We start from the raw sequence: 23681 nt of genomic DNA, 5'->3' as shown, positions 1-23681 counted from the left end.
CCATGGGAAAGTCTGATCAGCAGTATTCTTCCACCACAGCTGGCAGCATAGAGGGGGTGTCTCAAACAAGCGATTGTGTTAAGAAAAGTACCTAACTATACCTGGGGTTCACGTATAGAACATTTAAATACGAAGTATTGTTTCTGATTTGCGGCTCAATAAATCTTTTGTTACTTTTGCTGTTCCTGATTTCAGTTCTTGCTGCCTTGCAAGCTCTCATCATGAGGCAGCAATGGACTCAAAGAACAAAGAACAATACAGCACAGGAACAGGCCCTTCGGCCCTCCAAGCCCGTGCCGCTCCCTGGTCCAAACTAGACCATTCTTTTGTATCCCTCCATTCCCACTCCGTTCATGTGGCTATCTAGATAAGTCTTAAACGTTCCCAGTGTGTCCGCCTCCACCACCTTGCCTGGCAGCGCTTTCCAGGCCCCCACCACCCTCTGTGTAAAATATGTCCTTCTGATATCTGTGTTAAACCTCCCCCCCTTCACCTTGAACCTATGACCCCTTGTGAACATCACCACCGACCTGGGGAAAAGCTTCCCACCGTTCACCCTATCTATGCCTTTCATAATTTTATACACCTCTAATAAGTCTCCCCTCATCCTCCGTCTTTCCAGGGAGAACAACCCCAGTTTACCCAATCTCTCCTCATAACTAAGCCCCTCCATACTAGGCAACATCCTGGTAAACCTCCTCTGTACTCTCTCCAAAGCCTCCACGTCCTTCTGGTAGTGTGGCGACCAGAACTGGACGCAGTATTCCAAATGTGGCCGAACCAACGTTCTATACATCTGCAACATCAGACCCCAACTTTTATACTCTATGCCCCGTCCTATAAAGGCAACCATGCCATATGCCTTCTTCACCACCTTCTCCACCTGTGACGTCACCTTCAAGGATCTGTGGACTTGCACACCCAGGTCCCTCTGCGTATCTACACCCTTTATGGTTCTGCCATTTATCGTATAGCTCCTCCCTACGTTATTTCTACCAAAATGCGTCACTTCGCATTTATCTGGATTGAACTCCATCTGCCATTTCTTTGCCCAAATTTCCAGCCGCATCAATTCAGCAGCTACTCCTTGTAATTACAATTCCTGAGTTGTGCTGAGTTAGTTGGCCTCAACCAGAGAAATGCTATGGAAACTACAACTGCTTTCAGCATCCTTGGGATAAGGAGTGAAAATCAGCCTGAAATCTCATTCCTAACAATTTTTCTGCTCAAATTACAGCATGAGGCCACTTGGATGTGTTTGGCTGTGCTAAAAAATCCATGCTGACCTTCACTGTCAAATTAGCATTTGAAGATTGGATGTGGCACGGAGAGCACCTGGTGGGAATCGTAATCAAGAATGCAGTAAACCAAACAAATTAATGGGAGAAGTAAAAACTGCCAGATAAATTAGGTTGAAAAAGTTATGGAAATCAATGACGACAATCATTATCTAAAGCAACTTAAAGTATACTTGGTGTTTTTGGATTTTATTTTTACATGTTATAAATATTACTGATGTGCAAATCATTCATTTAAGTAAAATGACACGTTGAATAACATTGTTGAACATAGGCACTCACCCTTCTTTGTTCATCATCGTTGCAAGTTTTGACTTTCTCATCAAATAACTGAAAGTATGACAAAGAGAATATGAGCAATCCTAACAGAAATAGATTGTGAATTCTCCTCAACAGAGCAGATGCAGAGATCCAACAAACAACCTCTTATCTCAGTTCAAGCTAACTCAGCACAGACCAGTTCCTAATGCTCAGTTTGTTCAGAACCACATGTACTGAGCTATTTCTTCACAATGTTGTCATCAACAAAGGTTTCAATAAAGTAAAGCTGATTATACAATTATCTGATTTGATTTATTATTGTCACTAGTATACAGTGAAAAGTATTGTTTCTTGTGCGCTATACAGAAGTGTTAGGCCAGATAAAGTGTAGTTACAAAAATTCAGGAGCAGAAGAATTTATTTGAATCTGGGTACTCATACAATTAGACTTGCGCTTTTGAAGATTTTTAAAATAAAACCAGCATAAATATTGAAAATCGGAAAGCCTGAGAGTAAAAGATAATCAGATAATATAGCCTTTAAATTGCATCTCGATTAACGTTATTTTTTAAAGAAAACTTGCGTCTGAATGCAGTTCCTGTGGGGGGGTGGGGGGATTCACCAACCTCATCAGACGACCAGTGGGAATCCTGATGCCCCACTGAATGGGGCATCACCCAAAATAAATAAATTAATTAATTTCAACATTGGGATTCCCGCCAGGCGAGGGCTATTGGAATTCACCTGACCCACCCCGCCAGTCCTGGTTGAGTTGCTGCCCAATTATTATGCAAACCCACTAATTGTAATACAATCAGCGGGCTTGATGGTCCATTCACCAGCATCTCCAGTGGAAAATGCACCTGGCAGGCTTTGGTGTTGGTCATGACCAGCATGGACTTGGCATGCTGGACCCCAAAGGGGTTCAAGGAGCTAGGTCCAGTTGCCATTTGCCCCTCTGTTGCTTCCAGGTTGCAGAGGGTGGCAGTCCACAAAGAAAAAACATCTCACTCAGTGCATACCAGAAGTACATTCATTCTGTTCTAAAGGAGCAGAGTGACTCTAATGTCAAAATGAAGATTATTAATGACATCCAGACTTATGTGAACTTTTAAGTCAAAGCACCGCACTTTGAAATTGAGAGAGATTACAGGCTTTCAATGGAATAGAGAGGGTTTTAAAGGTTTCAGCTTTCTAGGAAGGCTCAGAGACTTTAAATAAAAGTATGAAAACACTGGAGCTAAGCAAACAGCTGTGAAGAAAGGACCGCCCTCCCCCAATGAAACTGACATCTCCTCTCAATCAGAGGACTTCAATGAGGTCTGCTCACATCCCCTGCTTCTGATAGGGAAATCCCTGCTGCAGAATGGTGTACTGCTGTGATTTAAAAACTTGCAACTGTCCAAAGGGCATGGAAATTAAAGTGACCAAGCCGCTTCAAATTTTCACAGCTGACAGGCAGGAATGATGGGCGCACAATCTCTGAACAGCCGGGCTGGCCAGCATGAATTGCAGGATGCGTAAATTTGCATCCATCAGGTGGGTGAATCCTACCTGACAGACACTCCCAGCAATACCACAATTCATGTCTGTTTTTATGCCAGTGGGAGCACTCAGCCTGAAAATGGGTGAATCATGGCCCCAGTTTATAAAACTTTGCTTCATGCTGTCAAAGTTTGTGCTTTGTCCATTATAAATCCCTATTTTTATAGTTACAATAGAAACTACCTATAGAACCTCATCACATAGTAATTACACCTACTGCTAATGATGCTGCTGCAGTTGGTGTAATTAAAGCATGAGCAGTTTCCATTTCAAATACAGATTTTTTTTTTAGTCATTCAAAGGATGTGGCTAGACCAGCACATACTGCTCATCCTGAATTGCCCTTAAGGTAGGTCGTAAGCTGCCTTCTTGAACCGCTCCAGTCCATACGGTGTAAGTACATAAAACAGTGCCGTTAAGGAGGGAGCTCCAAAATTCTGACCTAGTGACAATGAAAGAACAGCGATATATTTCCAAATCAGGATGGTGAGTGGCTTATGGTTGTGGGTTTGGAAGGTGCAATCTAAGAAACCTTGGTGAGTTCCTCCAGTGCACTTTGTAGATGAAACAGGCTATTGCCACTGCGGGCCCTATTTTACCATTTTGATTTTAAGTGCTGGGCGGACTTGAAACTGGGAGTGTTTCAGATCCGACTTTTAGAACAGTTCTCAGGCGCCCCCCAATATGCACGCTGTCTGCAAAAATATCAGCGATTCCAAATCGTGCTACATAAGCCTGTGGGCGGAGCTTAACATGCCCGAAACCCTGCAGCTCCAATCGGCGCCTCCAACTGCGCATGCACAGAAAAAAAAAGATAGAATGCGACGCCCCTGCCACATCGCTCCCGGGCCGGATAATGTCTCCCCCTGCCCCCCCACAGACATTGCCCCACCCTAACAGCATTACTGACCCCCTTATCCCCCACCATCCAGACTGATTGTAGGCCCCTCCCCACTTCCCCTCCCCCCACCGATCTCAGGCAGAGTGGCAGCGGACCCCCCTTCCGCCCCACCGATCTCAGGCAAAGTGACCCACCCTCCTCCTTCCCCCCCATCGATCTCAGGCAGAGTGGCAGCGGACCTCCCTTCCCACCACCACTGATCTCAAGCTGAGAGCCGTCGGACGCTTGGCACCTACCTCCTCCCTAACTGGAGTGCCCAAATCGGACTTCCATGGAGCATGCCCGTTTTGCGCCGATTCTGAATGGGCAAACGTGGTGGTAAAGGGGGAAGTGCCAGTAAAGTTGGGCGTGCAGCCCATTAAGTCAATTTAAATGAATGCCCGACTTTACCAAGTTTTCGCGCCCGAAAACGGGCACAACTTGATGGTAAAATCGGGCCCTATGTGTCAGCAGTGCAGGGAGTGAATGTTTGTGGAAGGGATACCAATCAAGCTTTGTCCTGGATGGTTGTTGAGCCTCTTGAGTGTTGTTAGAGCTGCACTCATCCAGGCAAATGGGAGTGCATTACATCATATTCTTGACTTGTGCTTTGTAGATGGTGCACAGGCTTTCAGGAATAAGAAGCTTACTGCCCATATCACCTTGCTGCATGACACAAAATCTTGGGTCTGCTATAAAAGCTCTAGAATGTTCCCAAAGACATCCAAAATCCATCATAAGAATTCAACAGGACAAATAAAAGCAAATTAATGTGGATGCTGGAATCGGAAGCAAAAACAGAAAATACTGGAAAATCCCAGCAGATGACAGCATCTGTGGAAAGACAATATAGAGCTAACGTTTAGAGTCTGATGACCCTTCGTCAGAGCTCAAAAGAAGCACGACAACAACGCTTCCCTTGTGCTACACTCAACAGCATGGAGAGCACTCTCCAAAACATTCAACGAAAAGATGGGTGGGCCATGTCTCCTACATAGAGGCTACAGAATCCCAAACAGATCTTCTATAGGGAAAGTTCTGAGGCTAAATTACATCGAAGTGGTAAGTATAAATGATACAAAGACACCCTAAAAAGAGCCTTACAAACTTCTGCATTGCAGACCAGCTTTCTTGGGAAAACACTGCAGCTTCACCCAAGTGAAGACACTCACTAAAACGTGCTTTCATCCAAATTTACAAATTTCTAAATGGCTGATAACATTTATAGAATCATAGAATTTTATAGCTCAGAAGGAGGCCATTCGACCCATCGTGTCTGCAGCAACCCCCGGAAGAGCTATCCAGCTAATCGCATTCTCCAGCCCCATTTCCATAACCCTCTAAATTCATCACTTTAAAATATGTATCCAGCTCTCTTTGGAACCTCCTACGGAATCCGCCTCCATCATTCTCCCAGGCAGCACATTCCATTTAAGAAATTGTGTTTTCTATGTAGCATAATAGTGGACTTGACACCCGGTGCGGAGGGTGCGTGGAAGGAGGAGGGAGCTCGCCATGAACCTGGTGCTGGCCAAACTTGCCATCAACAGGTCCTGGAAGCGGGTGACCAAGGGAGTCATCCAATCCCACTGTCTGCCTCAGTACAGCAGCTACATTCACAGCTGGCTGTGCCTGGAGGGGGAGTATATGGAGTCCACTGGCAAGGTCAAGGTCTTCCGTGTCCGCTGGGCAGCACGGGTCTGGGATGCATTATTGACTTCCTTGGTCATGTTTTGGTTTGATATTTCATTTGTTATTTGTCTTTATTTAAGGCAGTTCCCTTTAAGGGGCTGTCCCTTTAATTTGTCCCTCAGTTTATTTGATAGTGTTTACTTGGTTTTGTCCAAAATAAAGGTGATTCATAAACCTGAAGTACTGCTCTGGGGTTCCGGGCTTTGGTCAGTGAAGTGGAAAACAACACACTGGACTTTTTGCAAACCCACGCAAGTTACTGAAATTTACAGGATAAATTAGGTTCAATTACCTTCAGTTGATCAATCAAGATCTGTAAATAGGCATCAGCTTCAGCAAGCTTTTTGTCAAAATCTTGAACAGTTGGAACAAATCCTGTTTCAACACCCTGTAAAAATAAGTAATTATATATAATAAGTGGTGAGGCTTTTGTGGTCACGAGCAGCAAACATTCAACTAAATGGTCTGACGTACACCACATTCATACACACAAGGTGCTCAAGCAGATACTTGAAAACACAAATGCAAAAGCAAAGTACTGCAGATTCAGAAAATCTGAAATTAAAACAGAAAATTCTGGAAATCCTCAGCAAGTCCGGTAGCAGTGGGAAGTTGAGATAACATTTCACGTCTGGCCTTCCATCAAAATTTAGGAAAAGTTAGAAAAGTAGTAGGTTTTGAACAAGTGAAATAGGGGAGGGTGTAAAGAAGACGAAAGGAGATGAGTCTGTGATCGGGCAAAGAGAGTAAACAACAAAAGGTTTCAAAATACAAAGCCTTAGGGAGTGCTAATGGAACAAAGGAAGAAACAAAAGATGCCTCTCCAGGACGTGTGAATGGCAGGACAGTTGACATCTGAAGCTAAAGTAAAGGCTATAAGGGAAGTGAGAGAAATAAAAGCGAGCATGCAAAGAAACATGAAACAAAATTGGGGAAACGGTTATGATAGAAAACTGCTGAACTCAATGCTGAGTCCAGAAGGCTGTAAAAATGCCCAGTCAAAAGATGAGGTGCTATACCTCAAACTTCATTGAAACACCATAGAAAGCCAAAGGCAAAACGTGGGAAGCAAGGTTTAAAGCGTAAAGAGCTTTTGGGGAGGGGGAGGGGGGGGGGTCATCACACATATTTGTACAATAACAAATGGAGGAGTGGCTCAAAGCAGTCAATTAGACTGCATTTGGCCTCCCTAACATAGCAGAGATCACACTGAGAGTTGCGAAAACAAAGTTAAAAAGTTTATTTATTAGTCACAAGGAAGGTTTACATTAACACTGCAATGAAGTTACTGTGAAAATCCCCTAGTTGCCACACTTCGGAGCCTGTTCGGGTCAATGCGCCTAACCAGCACGTCTTTCAGACTGTGGGAGGAAACCGGAGTGCCCTGAGGAAACCCACGCAGACACGGGAAGAATGTGCAAACTCCACACAGACAGTGGCCCAAACCGAGAATTGAACCCTGGTTCCTGGCGCTGTGAGGCAGCAGTGCTAGCCATTGTGCCACTCCAGTTTAATACAGTATACTAAATTGAAAGTGGTATATGTAAATTGCTTTTCTCCTCCACTATCTTAAGAACTATTAGAGATAGATAACAAATGCAGGCCATGCCGGTATTGCTTACATCCTATGATGGAATAATAGGATTTCTGGGGCCTTGGATAGTGAGAAAGGAGGAGATAAAAAAGACAGGTATTGCATCTCTTGTGTTTGTATGGAAAGATGCCGTAGGAAAATGGGGGAGAGATGGGGGTAACTAAAGAGTTGACCAATGTGTCACAGTAGAAATGGGTCCTTTGGAATACTAAGATGGGAGAATGGAGGAAGACGTGTTTGATGGTGGCATTGACCAAAGGTGGCAGAAATGGAGAACAATTTATTGAAGACAGAATCATAAGAGGTGAAGTGTGAAGGGGAACCTTATGGCTCAGAGAGAAGGGAACAGGTTACAGCAGAAGTGTGTGAAATAGACAGATACAATTGAGGCCAAATTCAACCTTAGTGGGGATTTTTGATCGAGAAAAAAAAGGAAGACATATTGGAAGCACTGCAATGGAAGGTTGCTTTGTCCAATTATGATGGAGACAGAGAAACTGGAAGAATGCAACAGGGGGATTTTCCAGCCACGTTGCCCCAAAACTGGAAATACCACCCAAAGTCAACAGGCCTTTCCATGGTCTGCCCCTTGCCTGCTACGATTCCTGTTGCCCTAGAGTCTTTATAGGAAACAGGGTGTGAGGAAATGTCCAGGGTAGCTGTGGGAGACAGTGGGGTGAATTTTCCTGTCCCGTCCGACGATGGGAATCATAGCAGGCGAGGGGGCGGATCATGGAAAGGTCCGTTGACCTTGGACAGGATTTTCTGTTTTCAGGGAGAGTATGGCCGGAAAATCCTACCCAGTGTGCTTATAGTAGCTTTTTGTTGATTGTCTCCAGAAATGGTGACAGACTGCAAAATAAAGGAAGGGAGGAGGCTGATAGAACCATAGAATCTTAGAACCGTTGCATCACAGAAGGAAGCCATTCGGCCCATCATGTCCATACTGACTCTCCAGAGGACCTATTCACATACTGCCATTCCCCCACCCTCTCCCATATCCCTCCTTTTCAGATATAAAGAAAATGTAGAAAAATTTATGGCACAGAAGGCAGCCACTCTGCACAATATTTCTGTACCAAAAAAACAAGCCACCAACCCTATTCCCATTTTCCAGCTCTTGGTCCATAGCCCTGGAACTTTTATGTGACTTTAGGGTTTTTACCTCTACTACCGTTTCAGGCAGTGAGTTTCAGGTGCCTACCACCCTCTGGGATGTCTTGTGCAGAAGTGGGTAGCGTCCCTGCCTCTAAACCAGAAGCTCCAGGTTCGAGTCCCATCCCAGGACTTGGTGGCCAGAGAAGATGCATTGGGAAAAACGAACCTTTGCTGTATCGCCTCCATTGCAAGTACATCCTTTCCCAAATGTGGAGACCAAAACTGCACACGGTATACCAGATACAGTCTCACCAAAATCCTGCACAACTGTAGTAAGACTTCTTTATTCTTGTACTCCACCCCCTTCCAATAAAGGCCCACAAGCCATTGGCCTTTACAATTGCTTGCTGTCCCTACATGCTAACTTTCTGCGTTCCTTGTACAAGCTCATCCAAGTCTCTTTGATCACAACTCTTACAAATTTCTCACATTAAGAAATATTCAACTTTTCTATTCTTACGAACAAAGTTCACACTTCCCTCTATTATACTGCATCTACCATCTTGTTGTCCACTCACTTAACCTGTCTATATCTCTTTGCGTCCTCTCTATGTTCTCCTTATAGCTCATCTTTCCATCTAGCTTAATTGGAAACATTACTTTATGTCCCTTCATTTAAGTCATCAATATAGATTGTACATAGCGGAGACCCCAAATCCCCTCAGCCTCCTGATAAACCAGATGAAGGTAAGAGAGGGTGGAAACTGGAAGCAAAATCGAAGACAATTGTTAATTTAGGGCGAGAGCATGAAACTACACCGATACAGTCATAGAAGTACCTAAAAAGGTAGGACTGGAACAATGAATGTTCCACATATCCCAAAAAAAGGCAGGGACAGCTAGGACCAATGCAACACTCTTAATTTAAAGGAAGTGAGCTGAAATTGTTGTTGTTCAATGTGAGAACAAATTCAGCTAGATAGGTGGTGATGGGTAGGTGGGCATGGGTTATGGAGATACCCCAAGAAAGTGGACTTTGTGAGTGTTAGATCAGCTGTGATCTTACTAAATGGCGGAGCAGGCTCGAAGGGCTGAATGGCCTACCCGTTCCTGTTTCTTATGGTTGGGCCACTGTTGAAAGGCAAAGCTCTCAGACCATTTTGGTGGAGGTTGCAGGTGTAGACAGATTGAACATCTACAATGCAATAGAGATGGTTAGGGTTGGAAACTTAAATTACAGAGGAGAGTCACAGATGTAGACAGAGGAAGAAATTGGTAGTGGGGCAGGGATAGACTGAAACCATAGTATACCAGTTCTCAAAACATTGGCTCCATTCTCTCTCCACAGATGCTGTCCAACCTGCTGAGATTTTCCAGCGTTTTCTGCTTTTTTAAACTTTAAGCTGTAAAAACAGAAAATGCTGGAAAATCTCAGCAGGTCGGACAGCATCTGTGGAGAGAGAGTAGAGCCAATGTTGAGTCTGGATGACGAAGGGCATTGAGGTGGCTGATGCCATGCTAGACAGTTCTCATTTCTCCTTCGATTTCACTCACTTCCTCCAAATAAAACATGTTGCTATGGGTAGCTGCAAGTTATGTCTGTTTTCTTTGTGGGATATGCCAAATATTCTTTGTTCCAGTTTTGCTCAGACTCCTCCCTCACCTCTTTTCCCTGTATGACTGATGACTACTGGTGTCCTACTCTAATTCTCAATGTAGCATTTCATAGAGTTTGTTTCTGTTTCCTCCTCCAAGCTTCACACAAGACTAAGAAATAGAAACAGCAGTAGGCCATTCAGCCCCTCGAGCCTGCTCCATCATTTAATAAGATCATGGCTGATCTAACACTCAGTCCATTTTCTTGCTGATCTCCTTGGCCCTTAATTCCCCTACTGATTAAAAACCTATTGATGATCTCAGTCTTGAAAATGTCCAAAGACTCAGCCTCCACAGCTTCCTGGCACAGAGAATTCAAAGACTGACCACTCTTTTGAGAGATGAAATTCTTCATCAAATCTGTCTTAAATAAGCACCCCCTTATTTTGAAACTATGTCCTCTGATCCTACACTCTCCCATGAGTGGAAACATCCTCCCAACATTTACCTGTCTAACCTCCTGTAAATCTTGTAAGTTTCAATCCTATCACCTCTTTCTTACCCCGGAACGTCCAACAACCATTCCTGTCCTTATTCTACCCATGTCTCCGTAATGGCCACAAAATCGTAGTCCCAAGTACCAATCCATGCCCCAAGTTCATCTACCTTGTTCCGGATGCTTCTTGCATTGAAGTAGACACACTTCAACCCACCTTCCTGTCGACTGGTACCCACCCTTGACCTTGATACCTTCCCCAATACCTCACTACCCTCAACACTGACTTCCGGACTACAACTCCTTTTCCCACCCCCCCTGACAAATTAGTTTAAACTCCCCTGAAGAGCCGTAGCAAATTTCCCTCCCAGGATATTGGTGCCCCTCTGGTTCAGGTGCACCCCGTCCTGTTTGTACAGGTCCCACTTTCCCCAGAATGTGTTCCAATTATCCACGTAGCTGAAACCCTCCCTCCTACACTATCCCTGCAACCACATGTTTAACTGCACTCTCTCCCTGTTCCTCAACTCGCTATCACGTGGCACCGGCAACGTACCAGAGATCACCACATGTTTTGTCTTGGCTCTCAGCTTCCAGCCCAGCTCCCTAAATTCCTGTTTTAAATCCTCATCCCTTCTCTTACCTATGTCGTTGGTACCAATGTGTACCACGGCTTGTGACAGTTCGCCCTCCCCCTTAAGAATCCGGAAAACACGGTCTGAGACGTCACGGACCCTGGCATCCGGTAGGCAACAAGGTATAGATGTTTCAGTAAGTGTAGGGAAGCTGGTAAAAGAGGTGGAGGAGTAGCATTGTTAATGAAGGATAGTATAACGGCTGCAGAAAGGCACTTCGAGGGGGATCTGCATACTGAGGTAATATGGGCTGAAGTTAGAAATAGGAAAGGAGCGGTCACGTTGTTAGGAGTTTACTATAGGCCCCCAAATAGCAATAGAGATGTGGAGGAAGAAATTGCTAAGCAGATTATGGATAGGTGTGGGGGTCACAGGGTAGTTGTCATGGGGGAGTTTAACTTTCCAAATACTGATTGGAACCTTTGTAGGTCGAATAGTTCAGATGGGGCAGTTTTTGTGAAGTGTGTGCAGGAGGATTTCCTGACACAATATGTGGATAGGCCGACAAGAGGTGAGGCCACATTGGATTTGGTACTGGGAAATGAACCGGGCCAAGTGTTAGATTTGGTTGTGGGAGAGCACTTTGGAGATAGTGACCACAATTCGGTGTCTTTTGTTATTGCAATGGAGAGGGATAGGGCCGTACGGCAGGGCAAGGTTTATAATTGGGGGAGAGGTAATTATGATGCGATTCGGCAAGAATTAGGGGCCATAAGATGGAAACAGAAACTGTCAGGGAAAGGCACTAATGAAAAGTGGAACTTTTTCAAGGAACAAATACTGGGTGTCCTTGATAGGTATGTCCCTGTCAGACAGGGAGGAAATGGCCGAGTGAGGGAACCATGGTTCACGAAAGAGGTGGAATGTCTTGTGAAAAGGAAGAGGGAAGCTTATGTAGGGATGAGGAAACAAGGTTCAGATGGCTCGATTGAGGGTTACAAGTTAGCAAGGAATGAGCTGAAAAAGGGGCTTAGGAGAGCTAGGAGGGGGCATGAGAAGTCCTTGGCGGGTCGGATCAAGGAAAACCCCAAGGCTTTTTACTCTTATGTGAGGAATAAAAGAATGACCAGGGTGAGGTTAGGGCCGGTCAATGACAGTAGTGGGAACTTGTGTATGGAGTCAGTAGAAATAGGAGAGGTGATGAATGAATACTTTTCTTCAGTGTTCACCAAGGAGAGGGGCCATGTTTTTGAGGAAGAGAAGGTGTTACAGGCTCATAGGCTGGAGGAAGTAGATGTTCGGAGGGAGGATGTACTAGCAGTTTTGAATAAACTGAAGGTCGATATGTCCCCTGGGCCTGATGAAATATATCCTAGGATTCTTTGGGAGGCAAGGGATGAGATTGCAGAGCCTTTGGCTTTGATCTTTGGGTCCTCACTGTCCACGGGGATGGTGCCAGAGGACTGGAGAGTGGCGAATGTTGTTCCTCTGCTTAAGAAAGGGAATAGAAATGACCCTGGTAATTATAGGCCGGTTAGTCTTACTTCGGTGGTTGGTAAGTTGATGGAAAAGGTCCTTAGGGATGGGATTTACGACCATTTAGAAAGATGCAGATTAATGCGGGATAGTCAGCATGGATTCGTGAAGGGCAAGTCGTGCCTCACAAATTTGATAGAATTTTTTGAGGAGGTAACTAAGTGTGTTGATGAAGGTAGGGCAGTCTACAACAGCCCTCCACCTCATCCACTACTCCACCAATCTTGGTGTCATCAGCAAATTTACTGATCCACCCTTCAGCCCCCTCCTCTAAGTCATTAATAAAAATCACAAAGAGCAGAGGACCATGGATTTTAGTAAGGCGTTTGATAAGGTCCCCCATGGTCGGCTTATGATGAAAGTAAGGAGGTGTGGGATAGAGGGAAAGTTGGCCGATTGGATAGGTAACTGGCTATCTGATCGAAGACAGAGGGTGGTGGTGGATGGAAAATTTTCGGACTGGAGGCAGGTTGCTAGCGGAGTGCCACAGGGATCAGTGCTTGGTCCTCTGCTCTTTGTGATTTTTATTAATGACTTAGAAGAGGGGGCTGAAGGGTGGATCAGTAAATTTGCTGATGACACCAAGATTGGAGGAGTAGTGGATGAGGTGGAGGGCTGTTGTAGACTGCAAAGAGACATAGATAGGATGCAAAGCTGGGCTGAAAAATGGCAGATGGAGTTTAACCCAGATAAATGTGAGGTGATTCATTTTGGTAGGACAAATTTAAGCGTGGATTACAGGGTCAAAGGTAGGGTTATGAAGACTGTGGAGGAACAGAGAGATCTGGGGGTCCATATCCACAGATCTCTGAAGGTTGCCACTCAAGTGGATAGAGCTGAGAAGAAGGCCTATAGCCGTGGGGTTATGCTGCAATGTACAGGACCTTGGTGAGACCACATTTGGAATATTGTGTGCAGTTCTGGTCACCTCACTATAAGGAGGATGTGGGAGCGCTGGAAAGAGTGCAAAAGAGATTTACCAGGATGCTGCCTGGTTTGGAGGCTAAGTCTTATGAGGAAAGGTTGAGGGAGCTAGGGCTGTTCTCTCTGGAGCGGAGGAGGTTGAGGGGAGACTTAATAGAGGTTTATAAAATGATGAAGGGGATAGATAGAGTGAACGTTCAAAGACTATTTCCTCGGGTGGATGGAGCTATTACAAGGGGGCATAACTATAGGGCTCATGGTGGGAGATATAGGAAGGATATCAGAGGTAGGTTCTTTACGCAGAGAGTGGTTGGGGTGTGGAATGGACTGCCTGCAGTGATAGTGGAGTCAGACACTTTAGGAACATTTAAGCGGTTATTGGATAGGCTCATGGAGCACACCAGGATGATAGGGAGTGGGATAGCTTGATCTTGGTTTCAGATAAAGCTCGGCACAACATCGTGGGCCGAAGGGCCTGTTCTGTGCTGTACTGTTCTAATGTTCTATGTTCTTCTGAAATTCAAGGAATACCTGTTTAATCTTTCCTCACATGGCAGTCCCTTGATACCTGGGATCATCCTAGTTACCCTCCACGGCACTGCCTCCAATGATAATACATCCTAAATAATGGGACCAAAAGTGTACACAGTATTCTAAATGTGGCCTCACTGGTGTCTTGTACAGTTACAGCAACACCTGGTTACTTTTATACTTTGGCCCCTTAAAATAAAAGCCAGCATTCCATTTGCCTTCCCTATTACCCCTTTTTAAAAATTCATTTTACGGGATGTGGGTGTCACTGGATAGGCCAGCATTTATTGCCTAGTGTACCAGTATTTCTGGATTTCATGAACACAAGTCCTTTTGTGCTACAGCTTTCAATTAAGTAATAATCCACCTCTTCATTCTCTTTTCCAAAATGAACAATCTCACATTTTCCCACATTGAATTCTATTTGCCAATTTTATGCCCACTCACTTAACCTGTCAATATCTGACTGTAAACTATTTATATCCTCCTTGCAACCTGCCTTCCCTCCCACCTTTGTATCAACTGCAAATTTGCCCACACAGTACACCGTTCCTTCCCCCAAATCATTTATATTGTGACGAGCTATGGTCCCAGCTTAGATCCCTGTGGCAGTCCACTTTAAATATTTTCATATTTTCCAATAACTGAAGTTAGAATAACTGGCCTGTAGGTTCCTGCATTTTGACTCTTTCCCTTTCTGAACAAGGACATTGGATCCTGGAGATATGCCAAGGAATTTTGAAAAATGACGACCAATGCATCCACAATCTCTGTAGCTTCCTCCTTTAAGATCTGGGGGATGCAAACCATAGAAAATTACAGCTCAGAAACAGGCCTTTTGGCCCTTCTTGTCTGTGCCGAACCATTTTTTGCCTAGTCCCACTGACCTGCACTTGGACCATATCCCTCCACACCCCTCTCATCCATGAACCCGTCCAAGTTTTTCTTAAATGTTAAAAGTACCACTTTATCCGGCAGCTCATTCCACACTCCCACCATATTCCCTTTAAACTTTTCTCCTTTCACCCTTAACCCATGCCCTCTGGTTTTTTTCTCCCCTAGCCTCAGTGGAAAAAGCCATCAGGTCCAGGGGACCCATCAGCCTTTAAGCACATTAATTTGCCCAAAATTAATTCTGTGGTGATGCTGACTGTATTTAATTCCTCCCTCATTTTATAAATACTATTTCTGGGATGCTTATAGTATCTTTTACAGTAAAGACCCATGCAAAATATCTATTTAACTCTTTTGCCATTTCTTTGTTCTCCATAATTACTTCCCCAGTTTCATTCTCTCAGGGGCCAAGGCTTTCTTTTACTTCTCTCTTCCTTTTAACGTACTTTAAAAAGCTCTTATTGTCTATTTTTATGTTCCTCTCTAGCTTGCCCTCAGTTTATTTTCCCCTTCCTGTTTTAGTCGATCTTTGCATTCTGAATCTATCACACTCTTCTAGCCTACGTTTGCCATCTTATATGTTTCTGCTTTTCACTTAATGCCCTCCTTAACTTGAAACCAAAAGAGAAAATGCTGGAAACTCTCAGCAGGTCTGGCAGAATCTGTAAGGAGAGAAAAGAGCTGACGTTTCAAGTCCAGACGATCCTTTGTCAAAGCTAAAAGGCATAGAAAGCGGAGATATTTATACTGCAAGGTGAGGGAATGAAAGATGAGTCATAGCCACAGAAACCAGGGGAAACCAGTTAATTGCTGTCCACAGAGAGAATAAAGGGTGTGAATGGCCAAACGGCAAAGAAGCTAAAATGAAGAGGTAAGGGAAGGGGCATAAAGTAGGGGAACAGAGTGGGAAGAAAAATGAAGACAGACAATAAAGAATTAAAAGGTAGAGAACAGTAAAAAAATTAAATAAAATAGAATGAAAACAAAGGGGTCGAGGTGGGGTGGAGCAAATCATCTGAAGTTGCTCCCATGCCCAGATGTCTGTCCTTGGCTTGCTGCAATGTTCCAGTAAAGCTCAATGCAAACTGGAGGAACAGCATCTCAGCTTCCGGCTAGACACTTTACAGCCTTCCAGTCTCAACATCGAATTCAACAACTTCAGATGATTTGCTCCATCCCACCTCGACCCCTTTGTTTTCATTCTATTTTATTTAATTTTTTACTGTTCTCTACCTTTTATTTCTTTATTGCCTTTCTTCATTTTTCTTCCCACTCTTTTCCTTTACTTTAAGCCCTTTCCCTTACCTTTTCTCCCCTTTGCTTCTCCTTTTCTAAATCTTACCCCCCCCAGTCCCGCAGCAATTAACTGGTTTCCCCTGGTTTCTGTGGCTATGACTCATCTTTCATTCCCTCACCTTGCAGTATAAATATCTCCACTTTCTATGCCTTTTAGCTTTGACAAAGGGTCATCTGGACTCGAAACATTAGCTCTTTTTTCTCCTTACAGATGCTGCCAGGCCTGCTGAGATGTTCCAGCATTTTCTCTTTTGGTTTCAGATTCCAGCATCCGCAGTAATTTGCTTTTTTCCCCCTCCTTAACTTACTTGGTTATCCATGGTAGGTTCTTCCTCCCCTTAGAGTCTTTCCTCTTTATTGGGATGTATTTTTGATGGGAGTCATGAAGTACCTCCCTAAATGCCTGCCATTGCTCATCTATTATCTTATCTACTAATCTTTCTGACCAGTCCACTTTGGCCAATTCTATCCTAATATCTTCATAAGTCCCCTTCTTTAAGTTTAACACTGATATTTCAGTTCCAATTTTCTCACGTACAAGCTGAATGCTAAATTCCATCATTCTGTGATCACTATTTCCGAGGGAATCCTTAACCTTGAGATAATTTATTAAACCTACCTCATTACACCTTACCAGATCCAAAATAGTCTGACCCATAGTTGGCTCCATCCCAAATGCACTCTATGAATTCATTCTCTTCGCTGCCTTTTCCAATTTGATTAGGCCAATCTATATGAAAATTAAAGGGGTCTGAAATGTTAAGGGGGTGATCTTGCTGGCTCATCACGCTGGTTGAAGGATGTGGCAGGTCAGTAGAATCAGGTGCGAGGTGAAAAATCCGGTTCGTGCCCAGTTTCTCACTAGCACAAGATTGATTTAAATATTCATTAGGTTATTTTAATATAATTAGTGAGTCCCGGAGGCAATCGTGTCTTAATGACCTCGCCAATGGAGGTCCTCACTGTGAGGATCACATATCACTCCCACCAACAGGGACTCGACATCATGGCATCGCCAACGGGACTTGAGGCCATTGAAGACCCCGGGTTATTGGGGCAGAGTCAGGCAGTGCTCCTTGGACAGTGGCAGCCAGCTCCCTGGCACTACCCACCAGGCATTAGACAATGCCAAGGGGGTGGGGCCAACGATCAATGGGTGGTTGGGGGTGGGGTCAAAGATCTCTCAATGCATTGGGAGATCAGGACACCTGAGCAATGACGCCTCTACAGTTCAGCAGCTGGCTTTCCGAAGTGTGAATAGGCTCTGCCCATTCCCCCTACTGGTGAGAATCACATTTTGCTTCTTTTTTTCCCTAAGTGCATAAGATAGCTTCTGGGAGCTCGTCAAAAAAATGGGTGAGACACTTGTTTAGCACTTAGCATCTTTTTTGGAAGATCGCCCCCTCCCCCACAGTCTTTTTCTTGCTTCACGGATGCTACCTGAATCAATTTTGCTTATGTGAAAATACAAGTTATACTAGTAGTGGGTTTACTGTGGAATAGCATTCAATTTTATACCTTCACATCAATATAATTAACACGCAAAATTAATCCAAATTAGGTGGAAACCATTAATGCAATAATATTATATAGCTTTGGGTTTTAATACCATGCTGTCCTCAACATGCTAATAGCTGTTCTGATGAAGCGTCATCACCTGAAATATTAACTGTTTTGCTCTCTCTACAGATGTTGCCAGAGCTGCTGAGTATCTTGAGCATTTTCTATACTTATTTCAGGTTTCCAGCATCCACTGTTTTGTTTTTGTGCTAATAGCTGTTCCAATCAGTGTTATCCAGGACATTCTAAACACAATTTTCTACCCTTCCAGAGATAAATCTCAACGGCCGACAATTACTCCACATGCAATAATCTGCTTAATGGATTTAGTGTAGTTCCACTTCATTTTACTAGATTCTCTTTGAAATGGTGGACATTACCACAACAACTAGTAGCATACATTCTAGAAGAGGTAAAGAGACATTAAATAAAGGAACATCTGATATAATCATGTCTTGTAATTTAGTTTAAAATCTGTCAAATTAGCACACATGTTTTGCTGCTATGGCATGAATTCAGACTCCATTTTGATCTCCTGAACCATCTGCAAAAGATTTCCAATTTCACCAAATGAAAAAAAAGAGTTAAGCAAGTGGTCACCTCTTACAGAAAGTTAATTTTCAACTCCACAGACGTCAAAGCCAACATTTATAGGAGATAGTAATTGCTTTTTACAGAGCAAATCAAATGGCATGTGGCTGTCCAATTAATATGGCAGTCTGCTCATTGCCCCTCGACCCTGCTCTGCCATTCAATAAGATCATGCTGATAGACTGTGTTTCAACTTCCACATTCACATCCATCCCCGATAACCTTTGATTCCATTGCCTAACAAGAAGCTATCTACCGCCTCCTTCAAAATATTCAATGATCCTGCCTCCACAGCCTGAGTAAGAAGTCTCACAACACCAGGTTAAAGTCCAACAGGTTTATTTGGTAGCAAATACCATAAGCTTTATTCTACCACAGCCTGAGGCAGAGAGTTCCAAAGTCACACAACTCAAAGAAAAACTCTTCATCCCTGTCCTAAAAGGACATCCCCTTATTTTAAAACCGTGCCCCCTAGTTCTGTGATTAACTCACAAGAGGAAACACATTTTCCATTTACCTTATCAAGACCATTCAGGATCTTGATTACGTCAATCAAGTCACCCCTCACTCTTCTGGGAAACAAGTCTGGTCTGTCCAACCTTTCCTCATACAACAACTTACTCATTCCAGGTATCAACCGAGTAAACCTCCTCTGAACTGCCACCAATGCATTGGCATGTATGCACTGGAGTCAAGAACAATGAGAGGGGATCTCATTGAAATGTATGAAATTCTGACTGTGACAGGCTGGAGGCAGGGGTGATGATCCCCCTGGCTACAGGGTCAAGAACAAGGGGCCACAGTCTCAGGATATGGGGTAGGCCATTTAGGACTAAGATAAGGAGAGATTTCTTTCAATAGAGGGTGGTGAGCCTGTGGAATTTTCTACCACAAAGCTATGGAAGCCAAGTCACCGAATATACTTAAGGAGGAAATAGATTTCTAGACACTAAAGGACATCAAGGGATATGGGGAGAAAGTGGGAGTATAGCATTGAGATGGAGGATCAGCCATGATCTTTTTAAATGGCAGAGCAGGCTCAAGGGGCCAAATGTCCCACTTCTGCTCCTGTTTTCTATGTTTATACAAGCATTTATAATTTGGCGACAAATAAATAGTGAAAGTCTAATGCTGATTTGTGATGTCATGCGGGATAGCTTTAGAAATATGGCTGAATAAACCTACCAAATAAATATGGAAGATAAATGTGTCTTCAAAACATTCTAAAATAACATGAGGTTCATGTATGCCCCAAAGGTTAAACAAGGGCACAAATAAAGAGAAACTCATTATAGCTACCAAGAAATATGCTGAGATAAATTAAAACTTTACAGAAAGGCATTTCACAGAATTAAGGAAGTTAAATCAGGAGACAACATGAACAAATATCACACCAAAATAAGAAAGACAAAGGCAGCAATGAGGCAATTTGGGAAAGCAGCCTCCTCAGCTGCACTATCAGAAGACGGCCAAAAACGTTATAGACCACTGAACGACAGTTCAGAACAGACAACAGATTCCCAGGTATTAGTAGAACTGCAAACAACTATTTTGCAACACCATAGATTCCGGTGGATGATGCTCAGATTGTCGTTGTAAGATGTACTGCAGTCAGTAACTTTATAAAGAAATGTCAGCTTGGATAAAATGGGAAGTTTCAAAACAGATAAGTTGCCAGGTCTAGATGACATCCACCCCAAGGTGGTTAAAGAGGTAGGACAAGTGTTCTATGAGCCTCTCACCTACATCTTCCCTTAGATGGGAAAGGTAATTGATGTAGTCAAAAAAGGGACAAATCAGCGTCAAAGGAGCTACAAGCCGCTCAATTTGAAATTGCTCAAGGACATTTTGAGAAATGCTCTTTACAATCACTGGGAAAGAGAAGGGGCCATTTGAGATACACAACATGGCTTCCAGAAAAAAAGGAGTGTCATCCAAATTTGATTCAGTTTTTTCAAGTTAGTGGATGAAAATAATCAGGTTAATATTATTTACCTAGACTTTTTAAAATGCTGTAATAGTAGTCAGGTTGTTTCACAAAATAGAATCTTGTGGTTTCAATGGAAATTTTATAAATTGGCTTTCTCTATCAGAATGTTGCGGCCAATGTTATGGATCAATCTCGAGGATCAGCCTAGTGACTGGTGTCCTCCAAGGACCAGATGTTAGGTTCTGAATTTTCATTATAATGACACTGGAGATTGGTGTTGGGCATGTAGATGAGACTAAAATATGTGCAAGTGTTAACACTGTAAAGGATTGCAATCTCCCACAAAAAGATTTGCTATATGCAAATTGGCATGGCAGATAACTTAAATAAGTACGGTGTGATTCATGTAGGTGGGCCAAGGCAAAACCTATTTACAGTCAATAAAAGTGGGTTGAGTACAGATTTCTGAAGAATCATGACCCACCCACAGAAGTCTTAGCCAAAGTAAACAGGGTATCAGGTTGCATTAATACAACTATAATTTTTCAATAGAACTCATAAGAACACCGCTCTGTCCATCATGCAAACACAGAGTGTTTTAGCAGTTCACACAGACATGGTTAATGTGATCTACTGAACTGGTTTTGGCTGCATGAGAGATTAGAGAAGAATTTTTCAAACTCCTTTTTTAGGTTTATATACAAAAATTCAGAGATTTCAGCATTGTGTTTAATGCTCATAAAATGATCTGTGGTCAGTCAGTCAGGTAATTAAGTCCTTGAAATACTGCCTCCCAAACTGGATTCACAATCGTCAGAACTTATTCTCTTATCAGAAGTAAACAAAAAACTTTTGGGGCGATTCTCCACTCCAGTTAGCTGCAGGCGGATTCAGCGCTATCCCGGTGAATCTGGCATGAAGGCCAAAAAGGGAATTGCGCTGGGCATCGAGCCCGCTGCGATTCTCCTGGGCCTGCACCACCCCCTCAATCAGGTGCCCAAGCGGGAACCCCATGGATACGCAAGAATCAAATTAACATCTAATTAGCAGGTTTAGTCTGGCTGCTCCGGCGTCCCGGTTGCTATGGACCCCGAGGGAGGGCCAGGAGGTAGGTTCTGTACCCATTTGCCCCTCTGCAGCTGCCAGGCAAGGGACTTGGGTTTTGAGTGGGCTTGGGGTCTTGTGGCTGTACCGCCCCTTCTAACCATGGGAAAACTGGAGTGTATTCTTGGCATAGTGATCTCAGGCAGCTTTCTTTTAAAAATCTTCTTTCTGGTCGGTGTACTGTGAAACCTTCTAAGTGGCCTGATCCATGCCCCCTGGACACCTGGAAGCCATTAAGATCACTGTAGCACTCCATTCTACAGAAGGGATTCCCTTGCTCTCTCTGAGAAACCCCAGATATGAGTAGACCCCTTTCAAATCCACCGACTGACATGAGATGTCAGTTTCATTAGAGAGATTCTGTCAGAAGGCCCAGGCCTGAGTGGACAGGAGATGTCAGTTTCACTCAGGGGATTCTCTTTTATAGCCTGGATGAGCTGCAGGTGCAGCCTGGCCACTTCGAGCTGCTTTGATTAACAGCTCCTACAGATCAAATAGTTAAATGTTTGTATAATCTAGCGAGCTTCAAGTACTTCCTCTTTTCACCACAGCTGCTGACTCAACCCCATTCTTTTAACGCATTTTTTCTAGTCTTTGAGCCTTATAGAAAGCTCAAATGCTTTGAAAAGCTTTGTTTACATTCAATTTCATGCTCCAGTACCTCTATATAGCCTCTTGCTTGACACATCCAGGCTATTAAACAACAGTCAGGAGCTTTCTTTGTTTTTATTTTCTCTCAGGGCTGAATACATCTCAAGTACCTCCTCTTTTCTAACAACAGTTTCTGAAGAGGTTTGTTGTGATTGACAGGCCTAAGCTATTCCACAGCAGGCAGGAGCTTTCACTTCCTCTTTTCTAACCACAGTGCTTATATACAGGCTTGTTTTTGATCCGACGACCTTCACCAACTTTGTTTGTCCCATAATGAGTATTCTTCAATCACTCATGCTGGAATAGTGAGTCTGCACTGGAGGTAGCTTTCATCCATAGAAAAGGCTGGCACGATTCTTCCAGTGACTGCACTGCCAGAGTGTCATAGGGCAGTACAAGGTTGGCACTGCCAGGGTTGGGGGCCATTTGCTGGCCCCATTTTGGAGCATCTCTCTTGTTGGAGTGGGATTAGGCTTGTAGGGGGAGGGGGAGGGCCACCCTCATGCCTGCATTGTGGGGTGACCCCAACATTTAGTGGTGCTGGAAAGGGTAGGGGTGCTCCCCTTGTCTGCCGAGGGGTTGCTATTTCGGGAGGCGTGCCTAGCACTGCAGTCTGTGACCGGGGTGTCCTTTACAAATGGAGCTCTGATCTCTAAAGCCGGGCTGGCCGGCATGTTTTACGTTTTGCACATATTTACATTGTAATGGGGGCTGAATTTCACCGGATACACACTGCTAGCAGGAAGCACTCTGGTTTTCCCACTGGCAGCAGCCACTTAGCTTGACCTCTGTGTTGGGGAAGTTGCTGGAATTAATCGTTAAGGAGATGAATGAGCATTTGGAAAGGCAAAGCTCATTCCACCATTGTCAGCATGGTTTTATGAAGGGTAAGCAATGCTTGACAAACTTGCTCGAGTTCTTTGAGGACATAACCAGCAAAGTGGAGAGTGCGGAACCTGTGGATGTAGTACATCTGGACTTCCAGAAGGAGTTTGACAAGGTGCCACATAAAAGGCTGATCCAGAAGGTGAGATCGCAGAGGATAGGGGAAGTAGAGTAGTGGATTGGATTAAGGATTGGCTGATTGACAGAAAGCAGAGGGTCAGGATAAATGGGTCCTTCTCTGGCTGGTGAAAGGTAATTAGCAGGGTGCTGCAGAGTTCAGTCCTCGGACCTCAACTGTTTACAATCTATATAAAATGATCTGCAAACAGGGACAGAGTGTAGCACAGCAAAATTTGCAAATGATGTTAAAATAGGTGGGAAAGCAGGCAGTGAAGAGGATATAAAGATTTTACAGACAGATATAGATAGGCTAGGAGAATGGGCCAAAATTTGGCAGATGGAATTTAATGTGAATAAGTGTGGAGTTGTCCATTTTGGCAGAGAAAATAGAAAGGCAAATTATTATCCAAATGGAAAGCAGATTCAAAATGCTTCTGGGCAGAGGGATCAGGGTGTCTATGTTCACGAACCGCAGAAAGTTGGTATGCAGGTGCAGCATGTAATAAAAAAGGCAAATAGGATGTTGGCATTTATTGTAAAGGGACTGGAGTATAAAAGTAGAGAAGTGTTGTTGCAATTGTATAGGGTGTTGGTGAGACCACATCTGGAGTAGTGTGCCCAGTT

At 43.8% G+C, this 23681-nt stretch overlaps 1 protein-coding gene across 4 annotated transcripts in view; it reads right to left on the bottom strand.

The window, feature by feature from the left end:
- Positions 1-23681, bottom strand: part of osbpl9 (oxysterol binding protein-like 9) — a 212380-nt gene that overhangs the window by 83796 nt on the left and 104903 nt on the right. For all 4 annotated transcript variants that reach the window (XM_078218560.1, XM_078218561.1, XM_078218564.1 and 1 more), the window contains 2 exons: positions 5969-6064; positions 1581-1628 (listed from right to left, as the gene is read on the bottom strand). In XM_078218560.1, the coding sequence (XP_078074686.1) occupies positions 1581-1628; positions 5969-6064 (144 nt within the window). The remainder of the gene's footprint in view (positions 1-1580; positions 1629-5968; positions 6065-23681) is intronic.

This window comes from Mustelus asterias, chromosome 8 (genome assembly GCF_964213995.1).
Source record: "Mustelus asterias chromosome 8, sMusAst1.hap1.1, whole genome shotgun sequence".
NCBI classification, from domain to species: domain Eukaryota; kingdom Metazoa; phylum Chordata; class Chondrichthyes; order Carcharhiniformes; family Triakidae; genus Mustelus; species Mustelus asterias.
Note: the sequence above shows the minus strand (reverse complement) of the source record. Positions and strands in the feature narration are given on the sequence as shown.